The sequence below is a fragment of the Salmo trutta genome, chromosome 12 (genome assembly GCF_901001165.1).
Source record: "Salmo trutta chromosome 12, fSalTru1.1, whole genome shotgun sequence".
Classification (NCBI taxonomy): Eukaryota; Metazoa; Chordata; class Actinopteri; order Salmoniformes; family Salmonidae; genus Salmo; species Salmo trutta.
In genome coordinates this window covers 85,223,499-85,243,763 of record NC_042968.1, presented here as the reverse complement: position 1 = coordinate 85,243,763, position 20,265 = coordinate 85,223,499, and the positions used below count along the sequence as shown (strand labels likewise).

The 20,265-nt window shown below is 43.2% G+C and overlaps 3 protein-coding genes across 3 annotated transcripts; 2 read left to right on the top strand and 1 right to left on the bottom strand.

The window, feature by feature from the left end:
• Positions 1 to 343: 343 nt before the first annotated feature.
• LOC115202781 (ADP-ribosylation factor-like protein 3) lies at positions 344 to 3,828 on the top strand. Its single transcript, XM_029766813.1, has 6 exons — positions 344 to 588; positions 814 to 957; positions 1,659 to 1,775; positions 2,054 to 2,104; positions 2,337 to 2,522; positions 3,221 to 3,828. The coding sequence occupies exons 1-6, from the start codon at positions 571 to 573 to the stop codon at positions 3,272 to 3,274; spliced, it is 570 nt and encodes a 189-aa protein (XP_029622673.1). The 5' UTR covers positions 344 to 570; the 3' UTR covers positions 3,275 to 3,828.
• A 515-nt stretch (positions 3,829 to 4,343) lies between these two features.
• On the top strand, positions 4,344 to 10,031 carry LOC115204529 (myozenin-3). Its single transcript, XM_029770185.1, has 5 exons — positions 4,344 to 4,526; positions 7,188 to 7,268; positions 8,049 to 8,384; positions 8,472 to 8,661; positions 9,380 to 10,031. Exons 2-5 carry the CDS (start codon positions 7,193 to 7,195, stop codon positions 9,567 to 9,569), a joined length of 792 nt encoding a protein of 263 aa, XP_029626045.1. The 5' UTR covers positions 4,344 to 4,526; positions 7,188 to 7,192; the 3' UTR covers positions 9,570 to 10,031.
• LOC115204528 (pre-mRNA-splicing factor RBM22) lies at positions 9,959 to 20,265 on the bottom strand. Its single transcript, XM_029770184.1, has 11 exons — positions 20,163 to 20,265; positions 19,707 to 19,760; positions 18,406 to 18,435; positions 17,970 to 18,102; positions 17,687 to 17,787; positions 17,070 to 17,242; positions 16,660 to 16,860; positions 16,325 to 16,489; positions 16,017 to 16,126; positions 11,349 to 11,477; positions 9,959 to 11,161 (listed from the first exon to the last, which is right to left on the bottom strand). Exons 1-11 carry the CDS (start codon positions 20,214 to 20,216, stop codon positions 11,019 to 11,021), a joined length of 1,293 nt encoding a protein of 430 aa, XP_029626044.1. The 5' UTR covers positions 20,217 to 20,265; the 3' UTR covers positions 9,959 to 11,018.

Below are 20,265 nucleotides of genomic sequence, written 5' to 3'. Positions count from 1 at the left end.
AGAGTGATAGATAGCCCAGGGTGTTCTGTAACAGGTGGTAGTTCAGAGTGATGGAGAACCCTGGGTGTTCTGTAACAGGTGGTAGTTCAGAGTGGTGGAGAACCCTGGGAGTCCTGTAACAGATGGTAGTTCAGAGTGATGGAGAACCCTGGGAGTCCTGTAACAGGTGGTAGTTCAGAGTGGTGGAGAACCCTGGGTGTTCTGTAACAGGTGGTGGGGAGGATAATCCAGGTAAAGTCTTTAATGCATGGAAGGGAGGAACTGGAAGAGCAAGGGAGGGGCGGAAACCAATGGAGGCGGAGGAAAGGCGTGCACAACAGGGAGGACTAATTGGGGCCCCCTAATCCCTCCCTGGCCCCCACCTCCTCCTCCCGAGGGAGGCCAAGCAGGAGATGACTCCACCCGGCTCTGGACGCTTCAAACGGACATAAGGGGGACCAAGGATCTATCTGTAGGCCTATTTACAGGGTACCTGCTGGACAACACTGGGCTCAACTGAAGATTCACCATAGAATGAGGCTTTGTCTCTTACCTGTCCTCTTTCTTGCCTTCTGAAGCACATCATTCAACATGGGAGAAGTTCAAAAGGTAATCCCGCTTGCTACCTTCTGCTGATCTTTGAGTTTGATGGGAATGTACATGTTGATGAGTCCTAGAGCGTGATTCAGGGACAGATTGTTTTCCCTTTTAATAAGAAGCTAGCTGATGAGTTGACACTTTCTCTGCAAATAAACTACATAGTAGTCCCTTACAAGCTTCCTAATTGCTTTCTGTGTCTGTTTGTAATATCCTGTTCTATCTCATTTTGCTCAGGGGTTCTTTTCGGTCCTACAGAAATTAAAAGGAACCACAGAACAGGAACTTCGGATAGTCCTCCTGGGTCTAGACAACGCTGGCAAAACAACGCTGCTAAAACAGCTATCATCCGAGGATGTCAACACCATTACTCCCACACAGGTCAGATCCGATCCTGGCGTGCACTAAGCTGGCCATGTAGTTTTGTAATGACAACCCTGTGACACTTCCTCCCTCAGGTTGTTGCCCAAGGCAACGTACCACATAATGGCACTTACTCAATGGAAGCATTTTTTTACCTGCTGATTCAAAATCTGATCTCTGATTATATCAATGTCTTAGATGACTGTACCAGGGTCAGGTCAAACGCTACGCGGCTCTGGAAGTAGACAAGTAGTATCCTCCAATGTGGACTTTAACACATCAAATAAGATGTCCATATGTCTCTAAAATACCACAGTAGTGATGCTATCTTGGTTCTTCTTCATGCCATGTTATCTGGTAGCAAAGCATCATAGCCGGTTGGTTTGTGCAGTCCCTCTGTCGCAGAAAATAGCACATTGGCATTGATACATTTAGCTAGACTAAGAATAGAGACTAGGCTGAGACTTTAATCCGGGGGTTGAAGATTACTTAACCATAAAGTCAGAGAGGGTGCAACACACATTTTGTAAGCTCCAGGTAACAAATCGAGGTTCAAGTTTTATATCATTGTACCTGTCTTTCTGGTCATGTCAGGATTTGGTTCTAATAAAATTAGGTTATAAATAAATGCTTATTTAGAGCCACTAGTAACAGAATAAAGCTGTGTTCTGCTAAACTGTGTTAGATCAATTAATTCTGCTTCTCCATTGATGCCAAAGGGCTTCAACATTAAGAGTCTCACGTCTCACGGAATGAAACTGAACGTGTGGGACATCGGAGGACAGAGGAAGATCCGGCCCTTCTGGAAGAAATATCTGGAAAACACTGATTTGTTGGTGTGTAAATTATGTTAGCACTTTTGTCATTTTATTTTGTCTTATTATATCTGTAATCTGTTTCAGAGAGTAAAATAGTTTCCATTAATTACAGTTTAGATGTAGACTACAGCCTATTCTATTGGGTGGGGAAAAAACTGAGCATTAGTTTACTTCAGAATCTTCAATCTCAATAAAAGCTAGAAACCGAATAGAGAATCAATCTTATTTGTGTTACAAGATAATAAATGCCTCAGTTTGATTCAATATTCTTCTTTCCTCTTTTCTCTTTCCTCCAGATATATGTCATAGACAGTACGGACAAGAAGCGGTTTGAAGAAACAGGACTGGTGAGGCCAACTGAAATAGATGTTATACCCTGTTATACCCTGTTATACCCTGTTATACCCTGTTATACCCTGTTCCACAAGTGTTGTCTTGTAAAAAGTTAATGTTAACAGTAAGCTTTGCATATTAACAGTGGTCATGCAAACCTTTAAGTGCTGGCAACACAGAGATGTAGTCTCCAAGACTTTGTTCAGCTCTGAGTCAGATAACACTGCTGGTCCTTTGATCCCTCAGGAGCTATCAGAGCTGATTGATGAGGAGAACCTGAAGGGGGTTCCAGTGCTCATCTTTGCTAACAAGCAGGACCTGGCCACGGCCTCGCCCGCCAGCGAGATCGCAGAGGGCCTGAACCTGCACACATACCGCGACCGGGCGTGGCAGATCCAGGCCTGCTCAGCTGTCTCTGGAGAGGGTGTACAGGTAGGTCACAACATCTCTCTCAAAATAGGACAAATCATATATCAGTTTTATGAAGTTAGATGGACACCATATCATGATATAAAATAACAACAGTACTGTATCATCCTCTAGGACTTACAAGACAGATATTAAAGGCATTATCCAGTGTCAGTTCATGTTCTATTCCTCTTCATGTGGTACAGGAGGGGGAGTGCAGCCTGTCTGCACTGTAGAACATGTCCTCTTCTCACTCTGTTCATGTAGTAAAATAATTGAGAGCCCACAGGAGAATCAGAAGTTATTTTCTGCTGGCCACCATGTCATTAGTAGGATCTTTTCAGAACGTAGTAGTCTTGGTAGAATCTTTTCAGATTGTTTCACATACTGTGCAGGAGATTCTGTCATTACAGTTTACAGTAGGGTTATCACGGCAACATCTCAATAGGGGGGAAATTAAGAGTGAAAACAAACTAGTGGGGGGCCGACAAATGTTTTGCCTCATTGTCGTGACACAACATGGATGCCGTGTAAAGCTCCAGATTATCATCTGCCCCTGAGTACTGTGATGGAGGATCAGGTCAGGAGGTCAGGCATGATGTCCTATGACCATACGTAACACAGTACAGTATACATTTACAACCGGTGTATGCTTTGATTGCTTTGGAAATTCTGTAGCTTGGAACATTTCATGTGTATATGTGATGTATTTGTTCTCACAGGACGGAATGAACTGGATTTCCAACAACATTGTAAATAAGAAGAGAGATGACTAACCCCTGAATATCCAACGTGATGCTTTTTAAACACACTTTTGAGTGTTTCACGTACATATGTTGACACCCAATGCAATGGTGGCAGGTTTTATAGATGAAGCCTTATCTCTGAAGATGTCCCCAAAACATTTGAGAGCTTGCTGGCTTTTCAAATCCAGCCACAAGAAAATGGATGGAAGGTTTTGGGTTCACAACAGAGACCATCAACAAGAGAAAAATCACAACTCCCGGTCCCATTAAGGGTTATTGCCACTGCTCTGGAATGATACTTTCTTTGATTTGGTCGATGGAAGAGAAAAACTATCCTTGAAGAGCACAAGTAAAAACAAGGGACAGAGCATGTAATGGGTGAATAGCCCAACAACGTTTTGAGTAGAACATCTCTCTTTAGTTTAAGGCACGTGAATAAGGCTTCATTCATACACTCACAAACAAAGGTTAGATTTTGTAGTTTGTGTGGTTTCACTGTTTGTAAAAAAAAAAAAAAAAATCTATATTGTGTGTATTGAGACTGTGATATCAAATAAATATTGAATTAGAAGAATCTCTTCATACTTGATGTGATATGCTTGGTTTGTACCATCAATGTAGACAAGCACCATTCCATCCCCTGTCACTGGTTGCCTTGTTGTCATTGCCTTGTTGTCAGACAGTAAGTCAGTGCTGCCCCACAGTGGGCACTGTCATCATTACATTTGAGGCAGGAATGGTAAACACACACAAAAAAACGATTTGGTCTGTGTCAAATTCATTGTACATTAATGTACTGTATATTCCTGAAGACTATTCAGTAAAATGTAGGTCACACACACGATGAGGGCACAGTGAACAACTGAGAGAATAGTATCTCTATCTTCATAGACTATGGCCCTCAAGTTCTATTGACTTTGAAGCCAGTTCCACTGCTTTTTTTCATTCTTCCCTCGTATCAGGGACTGATTTAGACTGTGGACCTGGTAAGGTAAGATTTGAATACCCCTGGACTATGGTGTCCACTCAGGGCCTGTGTCAGCTAGATCATGTTTTTATTATCGGGGATAATGTGAGGAGCACTCTGACTAGTGACCACCACCACTAAAATAAGCCTGTGATCTAAGGTGGGTGGTCCGACCGTCAGAACCTAGTCTTCCACTAGCAAAGGAAGCTCTGCCTTGAATAAAGAGACATAAGCAATTATTAAACAGTTTCTTACAGCCTCATTCAGGAGTGAGTTTGCTGATATCTGGAGGTAGTTCTGGAATTCCAATAGCAGGTAAGACATGATGATGACACGAGGATCTAATTCTGTCGGATAGTCTCACGTTATTACTTTATAACTCCGGTATAACTCATGTTCTATATACATTGTATGCTGCGTGACATTGGATAGAAAGGCTTGGCTGTGACCAGGTTACTTGTCATATCTCTGAATGTTTACTTGTTACTATGCTGGATTGTTATGTATTAACAAGATTAGGGGAAAGGGAGATACCTAGTCAGTTGTACAACTGAATGCCATCAACTGAAATGTGTCTTCCGCATTTAACCCAACCCCTCTGAATCAGACAGGTACGGGGGGCTGCCATAATCGACATCCACGTCTTCAGTGCCCGAGGAACGCTGGGTTAACTGCCTTGCTCAGGGGCAGAACGACAGATTTTTACCTTGTCAGCTTGGGGATTCGATCGGTTACCGGTCTCAACGCTCTCACCACTAGGCTATCTGCCGCCCCCTTATAACATAAGAACAACACATGCTTACAGAGACCGTTTCTGTCTGCCACACTCTCTGATGGCAGGGTGTAATCCCACTAGTCTCTGATGGCAGGGTGTAATCCCACTACTCTCTGATGGCAGGGTGTAATCACACTACTCTCTGATGGCAGGGTGTAATCACACTAGTCTCTGATGGCAGGGTGTAATCACACTAGTCTCTGATGGCAGGGTGTAATCCCACTACTCTCTGATGGCAGGGTGTAATCCCACTACTCTCTGATGGCAAGGTGTAATCACACTAGTCTCTGATGGCAGGGTGTAATCATACTAGTCTCTGATGGCAGGGTGTAATCCCACTAGTCTCTGATGGCAGGGTGTAATCCCACTACTCTCTGATGGCAGGGTGTAATCACACTACTCTCTGATGGCAGGGTGTAATCACACTAGTCTCTGATGGCAGGGTGTAATCACACTAGTCTCTGATGGCAGGGTGTAATCCCACTACTCTCTGATGGCAGGGTGTAATCCCACTACTCTCTGATGGCAAGGTGTAATCACACTAGTCTCTGATGGCAGGGTGTAATCATACTAGTCTCTGATGGCAGGGTGTAATCCCACTAGTCTCTGATGGCAGGATGTAATCACACTAGTCTCTGATGGCAGGGTGTAATCATACTAGTCTCTGATGGCAGGGTGTAATCATACTAGTCTCTGATGGCAGGGTGTAATCATACTAGTCTCTGATGGCAGGGTGTAATCACACTAGTCTCTGATGGCAGGGTGTAATCACACTAGTCTCTGATGGCAAGGTGTAATCTTACTAGTATCTGATGGCAGGGTGTAATCACACTGCTTTCTGATGGCAGGGTGTAATCACACTAGTCTCTGATGGCAGGGTGTAAACACACTAGTCCCTGATGGCAGGGTGTAATCACACTGCTTTCTGATGGCAATGTGTAATCACACTAGTCTTTGATGGCAGGGTGTAATCATACAACTCACTGATTGCAGGGTGTAATCATACAACTCTCTGATGGCAGGGTGTAATCACATAAGTCTCTGAAGGCAGGGTGTAATCATACTAGTCTCTGATGGCAGGGTGTAATCATACTAGTCTCTGACGGCAGGGTGTAATCACACTAGTCTCTGATGGCAGGGTGTAATCATACTAGTCTCTGATGGCAGGGTGTAATCATACTAGTCTCTGACAGAAGGGTGTAATCACACTAGTCTCTGATGGCAGGGTGTAATCATACTAGTGTCTGACGGCAGGGTGTAATCACACTAGTCTCTGATGGCAGGGTGTAATCATACTAGTGTCTGACAGCAGGGTGTAATCATACTAGTCTCTGATGGCAGGGTGTAATCCCACTAGTCTCTGATGGCAGGGTGTAATCATACTAGTCTCTGATTGCAGGGTGTAATCATACTAGTCTCTGATGGCAAGGTGTAATCTTACTAGTATCTGATGGCAGGGTGTAATCACACTGCTTTCTGATGGCAGGGTGTAATCACACTAGTCTCTGATGGCAGGGTGTAAACACACTAGTCCCTGATGGCAGGGTGTAATCACACTGCTTTCTGATGGCAATGTGTAATCACACTAGTCTTTGATGGCAGGGTGTAATCATACAACTCACTGATTGCAGGGTGTAATCATACAACTCTCTGATGGCAGGGTGTAATCACATAAGTCTCTGAAGGCAGGGTGTAATCATACTAGTCTCTGATGGCAGGGTGTAATCATACTAGTCTCTGACGGCAGGGTGTAATCACACTAGTCTCTGATGGCAGGGTGTAATCATACTAGTCTCTGATGGCAGGGTGTAATCATACTAGTCTCTGACAGAAGGGTGTAATCACACTAGTCTCTGATGGCAGGGTGTAATCATACTAGTGTCTGACGGCAGGGTGTAATCACACTAGTCTCTGATGGCAGGGTGTAATCATACTAGTGTCTGACGGCAGGGTGTAATCATACTAGTCTCTGACAGCAGGGTGTAATCACACTAGTCTCTGATGGCAGGGTGTAATCATACTAGTCTCTGATGGCAGGGTGTAATCACACTAGTCTCTGACGGCAGGGTGTAATCATACTAGTCTTTGATGGCAGGGTGTAATCACACTAGTCTCTGAAGGCAGGGTGTAATCACACTAGTCTTTGATGGCAGGGTGTAATCATACTAGTCTCTGATGGCAGGGTGTAATCCTATTGACAGGGACGATGCAGGAACCAGACTGTGACCTGGCCAAGCAGAGGAAACAGTTGGTCCAGGAACTGTGCATGGAAAAACAAGGAGGTATGGCAACCACCACAGTCCACAGAGGGAGTCAAGACTCAAGACGAGCTATTGAAAAAGAATGCCACATTGCATTGCATTTCATAGGAGAATTCCATTATCTTTTGTTTCCCTTTCAATCCTATTTCGTCCAGAAAAGTTAATATATTCTAGCTCAACAGGGCAAACGGCAATCCCTCTGAGCTCAACTGTGAGAGTTGTGAATTATGAGGGAGTGAAGGGAGCGAGAACCCATTAATGTATATCACTCCAGGGGAGGAATATCATTATGCTGAGGCGAGGTGTGACTCATAGTAGCAGGGTGGGGCAGAGCCATGAATCCCACATACATGACCTCATAACAAGAACAGCATGTCCCATACTCCTCCAAGTGTCATGTTTAATGATTCAACATCTCCAGCAATCAAACACCTTCCTGATGTAACCATCCTCATTCAGGGTCTGAAAACAGAACTCAATGTGCCAGAATCAGATACTGTTACAGTGAGAGGTTAGCTGTATGATGTGTCTGCAATTCAGTCATGTACTGTTAGAGCCATTTAGCCATATTCTATTGAACACCGAAGACATAGAGAACTTTGAATCAATCCAGCTCCGGCTTGGGCAGTGGCTTTGCTTGTAAGGTAAAGAGGTCACTACAATCAAATGAAAAGACTCTGTGGAGGATATTGATACGTTAGTCTGTGTTTACCTCTCTACTTATTTGATTGTTCATCTGTCTACACTATCTACGTGTCTGCCTTTGTATGTTCTCTTGTCTCTGTGTTGCTAACACCTCAGAGCACTTTGACCTGGGGAAGAAGATCAGCGCTCCTCAGGATGTGATGATGGAAGAGCTTAACCTGCGGTCTAACAGAGGTTCCAGAATGTACCAGGAGAGACAGAAGAGGGTGGAGAGGTTCACCTTGGAGAACGTAGCACCAGACACTCACAGGGTGGTGCCCCTCGACCCCCAGCAGCCAGACCATAGCAGTACACACAACCAGGGAGCCTTACAAGTGGGGAAGAATAATTACCACACAGAGGTCTATATTGGACAACCAGGAAGAAACAGCCTAGTCAGATCCCTGAAGAACACCATAGCCAGTAAGGGAAACCCCAGTGTCCTGGCCCCAGGTAACCGAGTGTGAGAGAGTGTCTGTCTGTCTGATGGAAGGGGACAGGGTATTACCCCTACAATAACAATCCACCTCTCCCTCAAAGGTTACAATGGGCCTCTGAAAGAAGTTCCTCATGAGAGGTTCAACGTCACTGTGATTCCCAAGTCCTACTGCTCCCCATGGCAGGTTCAGGACCAGAACGGTAACAGTGACAAGCTGCTGTCTGCCATCTCTGCCCATCTCCCTGAGCTGCCACAGAAGCTCACCCCAAACAACTACAGGTGCTTCAACAGGTGAGCCCAAGAGACTGGCTCTATAGCCTGCCCTTGACCACTCCCTACACCCCCACACAGCTTGTGGTTGACTAACCAAAGTGTGTGTTTTTGAGAAATACTCAGGAGTCAACCTTTCAGTCCAGTCAAAGAAAGTTCTAGGCCTCTGGTTTCCTCCTTGGCTGGCTTCTGAAACCTCTTTCTAAAAGGCTGTCGTCTGCTTGTGAAACCAGAATCTGTCGCTGGCTCACACCAGGCTGGGCCACTGAGTAAAGCGTCTATTTTAAAACACAGCGTCTGTAAGCTGATGCCCACACAACTCTAGAAAACACTCAAGATAGATTTATATCTAGATACAAAGGGAAATTACTAATCAGAAGTAGTCATCTGTCTGAGTCATTAAACTTTGAGAATCTACTCACACCATGCTACCATGACCCACACACACACCAGAGGCCTTTTGATCAGAGACATTTTATTTAATCTGTGGTTTAGGGAAAGGGGGATACCTAGTCAGATGTCCAACAATATATTCAACTGAAATGTGTCTTCCGCATTTAACCCAACCCTCTGAATCAGAGGCGCGGGAGGCTGCCATAATCGACATCCATGTCTTCGGCGCCCGGGGAAGTGGGTTAACTGCCTTGCTTAGGGGCAGAACGACAGATTTTTACCTTGTCAGCTCAGGGATTCGTTAGACTTACTAACTGTAGATCCTGACACCCATTTATTTCTGTAGGGCCCCACTGCCATTTGGGGGGACAGCAGGTAGTGTGAGGATGTTCCCTCTGCCTGGGTTTGAGCTCCTGCAGGCCCATACTGAGCCGAGTCGGACCTGGGAGAGCATATGTGACCGGCCCAACTTCAACCGCACCCCAAGGGGCTGGGCTGCCCACTATACTGCTGAAACAGAGACTTCAGACCTCTGAGCCCATGGCTGTGATGGAGAGCATCGTGGGTAAATTGTGACTGACTGATCTCCAAATAATATTTTGTTATTTATGGTGAAAGGTGATTTGTTGATCAGTCTCGACTCTCCTGTAAAGTCGGCTTCAATGTCGAATGTGCTCCATGACAGCTTTAGATGACCTCGTTACACTCTTACAGACATGAACTGCAAGTCCAAATAGTGGATACTAATATGCAATTTTAGCATGTACAATTTTCTAGCATGTAATCACTTTAGAAAAATAATGTTCTCTCCTTGTTTTGTTCTGCCACAGCTAATGATATTCACAATGTCTTAGACCAGGTCATACTTCATCAAGGTCACAACTTGTTAAATTACGCTATTACAAAAAAAAAAAACACTTTAAAAGAAAGGATAATATGTTTAATGAAGCAAAAATGTGAACCATACACTTTTCAGTTATAATAAAAGACGTTGACAATGCTGTGGAGTCATGGACACCTTTATCAATCTTTAGATAATAGTGCCACCACATGGAAGTAAAATGGTCTTAACAATTAGATGTTCTGAAGACCGTTAACATCTGACAATTCTGCATAAAATGCATTATAAGGAAAAAAGAAAATTGTAGAAATGGTGACATTCTCTTCTATAAGGAAGTTTAAGTACAATATGCACAACTTGCAAACGTAACCCTCCCCCCTTTCAAATCTACAAGCCAGAGATAGAACATACAGGTAACTGCCAAAATAAAGGAAACACTTTAGAAAATGAGGGATATGAAGTGTATTGAAAGCAGGTGTTTCCACAGAGGTGTTGTTCCTGAGTTCATTAAGCAATTAACTTCCCATCATGCATAAAAATGCCCAGCTGCCCATTATTTTGGCTACCATGGTTAGAAGAGATCAGTGACTTTGAAAAAAGAAAAGAAAAAAGGGGTCTCATAGGAGCATAGGGGGTTTAAAATGTGTGTCTCTCAGTCACCAGGTCTCAACCCAATTGAACACTTACAGGAGATTGTGGAGCTGCGTCTGAGACAGCATTTTCCACCACCATCAACAAAACACCAAATGAATGAATTTCTTGTGGAAGAATGGGTGTCGCATCCCTCCAATAGAGTTCCAGACACTAGTAGAGTTCTATACCAAGGCGCATTGAAGCGGTTCTGGCTTGTGGTGGCCCAACGCCCTATTAAGGCACTTTATGTTTCCATTATTTTGGCAGTTACCTGTAGGTTCGATGGAGGAAGGTATAACGAATCATTTAAAACTATACTGTTCAGCACTCCAGCTTCCTAACGAGCAAGACCTTGCTGGTGCACAAAACAGAGGTTCTTCTCCATTACGCTTATATAAAAGAAGCATCTCACATCTGTGAACTGTGACTATAGTCACTGTGTCGGTTATTAATAGGGCGAAATTGGTCAAATTATCACGATGTTAAATCATAAACAGTGAGGTACGAGGGTCTAGGAGCCTCCGTGACGGCTGGCGTGTGCACCCATGCGCTGTGGATCCTGGGAGGGGTAGTGGACATGGCCAGGGGGCCTCATGCCCATGGGAGGGGGCATCCCCATGGGGTCCATGGAGTGGAACATGGGCGGCCCAAAGCCTGTAGGGATAGAAACACCACAGGCTATAAAATCTTAGTTGATGGGGATAAAAGAAATGTGTAAAAAACAAAAACTTGTCCTAATTTACCCTGTCTATCTGTACTTCAGAGGACAACACAATGAAAACACTTTTTTTTCAAATGTTAAATTTGTGGTCCACTTCAGGGAGGGGGGGTCTTGTTTTACCTGGAGGGGGGGGCATAGCCACACCGGGGGGTGGGGGTAGACTGATGTTCATGACAGGAGGAGCTGAGTTGGGGCCCAGGTTGAAGTAGTTGGTAGGGGCGTCTTCATCCACAGGCAGTGGAGGTAGCGCTGCAGGACAGAGACAGAGGGTCAGTATTGACAAGTCACATTACTGGAAGAGTATGGTCAACTGTATGTGAGGGTTTTACTCAGGGGTTGAAACCGAAATTATTTTCAAATCGTTTCAGTATGAGCAGAACCATTATATTTTTTATTCCGTTCCACTGCTCCTACCAGCAACCGGTTCGACCCCCCAAAAAGTACTGGTTGATATCATTCCTTTTAAAACCTCTAAAACATTAAAATACTTCATCAATTAGTGGGGATAGAGTAGCTTGCTATGGAGCGGGTAAGTAATTTAATCTGTATAGGAAAGAAGTTGTATTTTGCCATAACAGCATGATTTCTGTTATTCAGCATGGTTTAATCATGACAAACCCACACACACTGTGCTGCCAGTTACAGTGTAGGCCGTGAGATGCAACTGAAATTTAGCGAGAAGATGGAGGAAGCTTACCTTGAAGGGCTGGGTATTTTTTTATGACATGCATTATTTGAATTAGTCCCACAGAATTACCCCTACGGGGGGGGGGGGGGGGGGGGGGGGGGGGGTTTCTATGGGGGAACTTTGAATGTCTGAACTTCCGAGTTGGTTTAACGTTGGACCACAGCAAACGTTCGCAAACTTGTGTGTACAGAGGAGCACAAGAATTAGAAACACATCTTAACTTTTTGTAGTTAATAAATCCAATGTGAAACATAACTATAGTATCCTTAACTAGCATTGAAATAGCTAATCCATTCTTTTAAAACATCTCTCCCAACATAATGAGTTGGCCTACTGTATGTTGTCTGGCTAGGCATCACGCTGAAGGCTGGTTCGTTTAGCTGAAAATATATGCTTATAAGTGCCATTATTTTATAGTAAGAAGAATATAATTGAACTTAGCTGAATAAATTCTAAAGGATATTTTCCCCATTGTGGTGTGAGAATGCGTGCATACGAAGTGGCTGTTGAGCATAAAAGTTAGCATTTGAAACAGGTCCGAAACGGTAGATTTAGAGTTATTTGCCAACTTTAGTTGTGAATGTTACAAACCTTAGAATGTCTTAGAAACCAAAACATATATAGGCTGCATAATAGCTATTGATGATTTGAGAAAGTAGTAAAACATTTTAAATATTCTTCAAACATGTTCCTGCAGCAGTGCTTAATTTGGGATCCCAGGTGAAATCTGCTCAGGAACAGAAATACTAACGTGTTTTCACAAAAAAACATTTCATTAAACTGTTGACAGCCCCACCCTCTGCACGCTGGTGGAAGAAACGCAGGAAGAGAAGAGGAAATGGAAACTCAGTGATGAGATATTCTGTAGCTAAAATAATACATGTTCCAAACTGTTAATTATGAAATCATACCCCATTACTAGGCTATTCAAATACAAATTAACTATAGGCTGAATTTATTTAATGTAGACCAATAATGTTCAAATCTGTTTTTTTTTTAATGCCGTGTTTAATATGCATTAGGCTAGGGCTGGGCGACATGGCCAAAATCTCATTTCCCGATATAGGTCATTTCATATCCCGATAAAATGTCTATCCTGATATGTATCGTTATGTAAATTCAATGAATAAATAGTTTATATAAAATGACCACACGTAAAGGCCTATTTCTTATTACATTTTGAATTATACTCAACAAATAAAAGGTATTTGCATTCGGCACCTTGGGTCGAGTGATAGCACCAACTCACGAAACTCACGTTTCTCCACCGTGTAAATTGGGGCCATGTCTTTGCAGACGGAAGTTGTAACGGCAGCTGTTATCTCCTTCCATCTTCATGATTCTTTGCCACATGGTGTGTCGCGGGAAAAAGCCTCTTGCAATGTCTGAGTCTGGGGTTTGTTTTGAGCACTCGACTGCACTTTTATGGGTCTCATCCGTAGACTCTCTCCGTACTGTTTCACATGATTCTTGCGTAGGTGGTAAAAGTGGTGTTTGAGCCTGTTGTCGGGACCGGCCTGTGGCATATTTTGCAGAGGACGGTTTTCTGGTCCGTGTCTGACTGTTCATACCCAAACCACGTCCATGCGACCGAAATAGCCCCTCTGTTAGGTACGAGCTCCGTGTCTCCGTGCTCTGTGTCACGTTCACTCTCCTTCATGTTTGTTTGTGTTGCAAATTTCCTTCCACACAAAGCGACGTCCAATTGACTAAAATATTGCCGTATCGTGTGATTTGCAACAACTAAATAAACTATAGAAAAATGTCTATAATTTCATATTATGCTCTATCGTCACACAATATACACTTAGGTTGGAGTCATTAAAACTAGTTTTTCAACCACTCCTCAAATTTCTTTTTAACAAACAATAGTTTTGGCAAGTCGGTAAGGACATCTACTTTGTGCATGACACAAGTAATTTTTCCAACAATTGATGACAGACAGATTATTTCACTTATCATTCACTGTCACAATTCAAGTGGGTCAGAAGTTTACATACACTAAGTTGACTGTGCCTTTAAATAGCTTGGAAAATTCCAGAAAATTAAGTCATGGCTTTAGATGCTTCTGAAAGGCTAATTTACATCATTTGAATCAATTAGAGGTGTACCTGTGGATGTATTTCAAGGTCAACCTTCAAAATCAGTGCCTCTTTGCTTGACATCATTGGAAAAATCAAAAGAAATCAGCCAAGACCTCAGAAAAAAAAAAATTGTAGACCCCCACAAGTCTGGTTCATCCTTGGGAGCATTTTCCAAACGCCTGAAGGTACCACATTCACCTGTACAAACAATTGTACGCAAGTATAAACACCATGGACCACCACCGTCATACCACTCAGGAAGGAGACACGTTCTGTCTCCTAGAGATGAACGTACTTTGGTGCGAAAAGTGCAAATCAATTCCAGAACAACAGCAAAGGACCTTGTGAAGATGCTGGAGGAAACAGGTACAAAAGTATCTATATCCACAGTAAAACAAGTCCTATATCGACATAACCTGAAAGGCCGCTCAGCAAGGAAGAAGCCACTGCTCCAAAACCGCCATAAAAAAGACAGACTGCGGTTTGCAACTGCACATGGGGACAAAGATTGTACTTTTTGAAGAAATGTCCTCTGGTCTGATGAAACAAAAATAGAACTACTTGGTCATAATGACCATCGTTATGTTTGGAGGAAAAAGGGGGAGGCTTGTAAGCTGAAGAACACCATCCCAACCGTGAAGCACGGGGGTGGCAGCATCATGTTGTGGGGGTGCTTTGCTGCAGGAGGGACTGGTGCACTTCACAAAATAGATGGCATCATGAGGTAGGAAAATTATGTGGATATATTGAAGCAACATCAATCAGGAAGTTAAAGCTTGGTCCCAAATGGGTCTTCCAAATGGACAATGACCCCAAGCATACTTCCAAAGTTGTGGCAAAATGGCTTAAGGACAACAAAGTCAAGGTATTGGAGTGGCCATCAAAAAGCCCTGACCTCAATCCTATAGAAAATTTGTGGGCGGAACTGAAAAAGTGTGTGCAAGCAAGGAGGCTTACAAACCTGACTCAGTTACAGCAGCTCTGTCAGGAGGAATGGGCCAAAATTCACCCAATTTATTGCGGGAAGCTTGTGGAAGGCTACCCGAAACATTTGACCCAAGTTAAACAATTTAAAGGCAATGCTACCAAATACTAATTGAGTGTATGTAAACTTCTGACCCACTGGGAATGTGATGAAAGAAATAAAATATTAAATAAATAATTATCTCTGCTATTATTCTGACATCTCACAGTCTTAAAATAAAGTGGTGATCCTAACTGAATTTTTACTAGGATTAAATGTCAGGAATTGTGAAAAACTGAGTTTAAATGTATTTGGCTAAGGTGTATGTAAACTTCCCACTTCAACTGTATATCATCATATCGCCCAGCCCTACAGTAGGCTATGTATTGTATAACAGCGCAATCATTATTTTAATTCAGTTTTTGGGGGGGGGGGGGGGGGGGGGGCTTGGGCTCATATACAGGCCTATGCATAAGCTCTAATATGCATAGTGTTTTTAATTAATCATCACCTTAGAAAGCACTGTCCATTTCTTTGTGTTAGGATTTGAAACAACATCTACAATGACCACGTTATCCACTCAGTTTCAACATGTTGTTGAACTTCTTTCTTTAGATTAATCAATCAGTGAGGTGAGTTTTAAAAGCACGTACTGTTTTGATAAGTGTTTGATGTGATTTCGATTGCATTGATGTCAGAGTGGTTAGAGGGACAATAGATCCCTGAGTACCAGACCATTAGTGACCTGATGAGTGTTAGCGAGCTGGGAACTACTAAAGCATGTCCTGAGTGCCGAAGAGGAGATTATCGTGACCGAGTCACATAGAATTCTACTGCGGTCATGACTCATGAATACCGGTGTGGCGATAATACGTTCACCGCGACAACCCTGGTTCCGATCTTCTAGCCTCCTCAAACCCCATTGGAAGAGGTCTGAGGTCCCTCATCCTCTGACCTCATCTAATGAGTTTTGAGGATGAGGTGAGAGACAGAGGTAGCTAACTAAGAATCAAGGAAATTAAATTGAGATTCTCCCTGTGTATAGCTCTCACCTCCAGGCAGTCCAGGTACCGGCTCCAGCTTCAGCCCCATCTCAGTCAGCCCTTCTCCCCTTCCGTCTTTCCCCCCTCTCCCGTCCCTCCTTCCCCCCTCTCCCTGGGACCTGGAACAGAATAACACACAGTCAATCCATCACATCAACTCATGTCACACTGGAGGTGTTTTTACTTACAATGTCTGTGATAACAGAGCAATCAGTCAACAGAAACACAGGTACCTGCTGCCACAGCCATCTGTCACTAGTATTAGGAACCACAGGTGGAAGTGTATGAGACTGTCATATCATAGGATGGTACTTTACCTGCCCCATTTGACGTTGAGTCTGCGACCGTTGATAATGAGCTTGTTGAAGGATTTCTCAGCAGCTAACTCTGCAGCCTGACGGGTGGCAAACTGGATGAAGGCACACTGCTGCCTCTGAACGATGGTGGTGGTTCGGATCTCCCCAAACTGGTAGAAATGGTTCCTGTTGGGGGACAAGCAGTTATATTGGTTCATTTATCCCCCCTCCTCTCCCCTGTAACTATTCCACAGGTCATTCCTGTAAATGAGTGTGTTTTCAATCAACTTACCTGGTAAGTGAGCCCCGTCTGCTTCATTTGGAGTAAAAATGTATTATACTGGGCAGGCACTCACCTGAGCTCCGAGTCTGTGATGGAATCTCCGAGCCCCCCCACATACAGTGTAGTGATGGACTTGTCCTCTGGGGTGTCCAGTCTCGGCATGGTGGAGGCTCTCTTCAGCAGCTTGTCAGCCACAGGGTCGTTGATACCATAGTAACGGTCCTTAATGTTCTGGTCTGCCAGGGGATCATCTGGATCCGTTGGCTTCTCATGCCTGGAGTGCAGTAGTTCAGAGATAATGAGAGTTAAAGCAAAACGTCTGTCAACATCTTGGAAGCAATCTTATTTTGGCCAAAGTAGAGAACCAGACCTGTGCCACTGCATTTACTTTTTCCCATTGGCTCATAAGTCAACAACTGCCCGATGTTTAACGTGACATTTCTTTGCACCTATGGTTTCATGATGATGTTGACAGTTGCTCACCTGTAAGGACACTCCTCTCCTCTCTTACACTCTCCCTTCACCCAGAAGGAGCAGATATGTGGTCTGTTCCTCTTGTAGTAAGGCGTGGTGCGGGCTAGCTTCAGCAGCATGTCACTAGAGCTGGGGGCCTTACCCAGGAGACCCACCGGCCGGGTACCATCAGAGTTCCCTATCTGCAGTCAGGAGAGAGCGACTGTCAAGTGGATGCATTTCACCCCATTTAAACCATTTAATTTACCAGATCTCATGAAGGCTGAAATAATGACGAATGACCTGGCCACGGAAGGTACACAACTAAGACCAGAGGACCAAAGACCAGATATTTCTGGGTGGTCCTCATGAATAAGTCATGTGACTTGGCGAGTAAACATTGTCTGGAATCTTCAAGGGAAAATGAGAAGGGTCAAAGGGTGCCATCGGAACCCTCTTGGTATGAACACAAGATATGGGGATATTAGGATATTTACGAAGCAAGCAGAATCAGGCTAAATGACAGAATGTAAACATTGATCTGTCTGGTAACATTACTGCTGTCACACAATTAGAAGTTTACACACAGGACTCAGATCATAATGTTACCAACTACCTTTGATCTTGAATAAGGGAAAATACATCACCTCTCTTTCCATGTTCTGTGTGTAGTATTCCTTGTTCACATCTGATTTTGGCACGTCATCCTTGATTGACAGACCAGTGTCTCGGACCTGTATTGGCAAGCCTAGATGAAGGAGTAATGAAAATGAACATCCACCCTGAACTTGTCGGACATGCAATATATATATTTTTTATACCTGTACAACATACACATACTCTCTGTGTGTGTGTGCGTGTGTGTGTGTGTGGTCATTCTCTGGATGGTACAGATATAACCTGTTCCAAACCCTGTCCTTGTTGACTCACCATACTCTAGATCCAGTAGGCAGGTCTGACAGACATTCTTTATCTTGCTGCACGTCTGGCACGCCTCTGTCTTCTTGAAGCGCATTCGGGTCCCAGGACACCATCGGAACACAGTGAATGGTCTGGCACATATCTAAGAAGGACATAGCGGAAGCAGGTGGTCAGTAAAGGTTTAGATTGCAGTGGCATACTCTGTAGCAGGGTACTCTACTTATGTACAGGGTTTCTTTCCGGCCCAGCACTAGCCAACACAAATAAATCAGCCAGTAGTGGTCCAGATTGAATACATTGAATAGGTAAGTTTTACCAGGTGTAGTCTGGAACAAAGATTTGCACACCCAGTATCTCCTCAGAACCTATGTTGGAGAACTCTGCTATATGTGTAACTGTGACTGATTAATCCAATTGAGCATTAATGCACTTGTGAATTTCTTACCTTGCACTCCTTGCCATACTTCTCCTTGGTCTATCAACAAAAAACAAAACAGATTGTGATACAGGATGAGTACTTTTTTTACATTTATTTTACCTTTATTTAACCAGGTAGGCAAGTTGAGAACAAGTTCTCATTTACAATTGAGACCTGGCCAAGATAAAGCAAAGCAGTTTGACGCATACAACACATGGAGTAAAACAAACCTACAGTCAATAATATAGTAGAAAAATAAGTCTATATACAAAGTGAGCAAATGAGGTGAGGTAAGGGAGGTAAAGGCAAAAAAGACCATGGTGGCAAAGTAAATACAATATAGCAAGTAAAACACTGGAATGGTAGATTTGCAGTGGAAGAAAGTGCAAAGTAGAAATAGAAACAATGGAGTGCAAAGGAACAAAATAAATAAATACAATACAGTAGGGGAAGGGCTAGTTGTTTGGGCTAAATTATAGATGGGCTATGTACAGGTGCAGTGATCTGTGAGCTGCTCTGACAGCTGGTGCTTAAAGCAAGTGAGGGAGATAAGTGTTCCACGTTTTAGAGATTTTTGTAGTTCGTTGTTTTGTATTACCATTTCTAGAAGGACATGCCAATTAAAATAGCAAGATTCAGCTACATAGACATACATTTAGCAAAAAGGTGGTTAGCTCCTAGCTCTCAAACTCTAGGCAGCCTTCTGCCAACAGTTCTCAGCCATTAGCTTTGCCCATGATTGCCTCAAGTGAGCTACAATCCCGACACTGTGTTTTAACGCTTAGAAACGTTAATCAACGCTTGGGATATGGCTTTCTAACTATATGGCCCTTACCTTATATCAGAGAATAACATAGTTATAACAAAAATAAGCACTTATTGTAGCGGTTTTGAACAGATCCATACAGCTACGGGTGACTCCATCTGACAACCTGCACTTCCCGAGTTATGCTTACACACAGGTGTTTGGCGCATGAGAGGTCGCTCATTAGCACCTCTTGTCTTCCGTCTCCAAACATGGATATTTGGCTACACTAAACCTATGAAGGTGTGTATGAAGTTAATTGTTTAATTAAAAAAAAGTTATTTCTTGCTGATATATAATAGTCTAGGTCCTTCCAAAAACGTACCGCAAGTGATACGTGTTAATGTTCAGACTGAGTGTCGGGGATCTTAATAAAACTTCCCCCCTACAGAAGACGCTCTTCGTATGCTGTGTGTAACGTTACTGTCGTTTTTGTTAACGAACGGATACTCATGATAATGGGCTAACGTTAGTTAGCTCCCAGAGAACATTAACCCGAAGTCAGAGAATTGATTAAACGTACCATTCGAATATAAGGATTCTCTCCAAGACATGTCTGGCAGAGAATGGGAAAATCCTGTGGAAGGGAAGATGGCAACAAACAAAACAATTAACGTTAGCTAGCTAACTTATAGTAGCTACTAGTAACGTGGTTAGCTGACGACAAAGCTAAAATCTGATATTTTACCAATTAACGAGCTAGCTAGATACTTTGAATAATCGATTAAATAGTTCAAGAAAAGTAATTTTTTAGCTACGCAGCTGTGAATATTTATTTTGCTAACTATTAAAAGAGCAACGACTTAGCTAGCTAGAAACCATCTGATTTAACATTAGCTAGTTAGCTAAGCGAGCTCCCAGGAAAACACTAAACGTATATCTAGTACCACTGCTTATTGACACAATCAATGTCACAGAATAACAATTACACATTACATTTTCCTTTCAGATTAACTGAAAATGATCACTTAAAACATACCGCGTCTTCCCAATTTTGTCTATTGTAAGTGTTAGCTCCTAAAGATGTCGCCATTTTAGAAATCCTCTGTCAGTGTCTTCCTGGTAATCACTAGTTACCACAG

Bases quoted from the DNA above. Each gene is read 5' to 3' on its own strand.
- LOC115202781 (XM_029766813.1), top strand. The intron at 1,776-2,053 runs GTGTGTAAATTA...TCTTTCCTCCAG, and splicing joins TGGAAAACACTGATTTGTTG to ATATATGTCATAGACAGTAC. The intron at 2,105-2,336 runs GTGAGGCCAACT...TTGATCCCTCAG, and splicing joins GGTTTGAAGAAACAGGACTG to GAGCTATCAGAGCTGATTGA.
- LOC115204529 (XM_029770185.1), top strand. From the start codon at position 7,193: ATGCAGGAACCAGACTGTGACCTGGCCAAGCAGAGGAAACAGTTGGTC. The intron at 7,269-8,048 runs GTATGGCAACCA...CTAACACCTCAG, and splicing joins GTGCATGGAAAAACAAGGAG to AGCACTTTGACCTGGGGAAG. The intron at 8,662-9,379 runs GTGAGCCCAAGA...TTATTTCTGTAG, and splicing joins AACTACAGGTGCTTCAACAG to GGCCCCACTGCCATTTGGGG.
- LOC115204528 (XM_029770184.1), bottom strand. From the start codon at position 20,216: ATGGCGACATCTTTAGGAGCTAACACTTACAATAGACAAAATTGGGAA. The intron at 19,761-20,162 runs GTATGTTTTAAG...TCCCTTCCACAG, and splicing joins GACAAAATTGGGAAGACGCG to GATTTTCCCATTCTCTGCCA. The intron at 16,127-16,324 runs GTAAAGTACCAT...ATTCTGTTCCAG, and splicing joins CTCAACGTCAAATGGGGCAG to GTCCCAGGGAGAGGGGGGAA.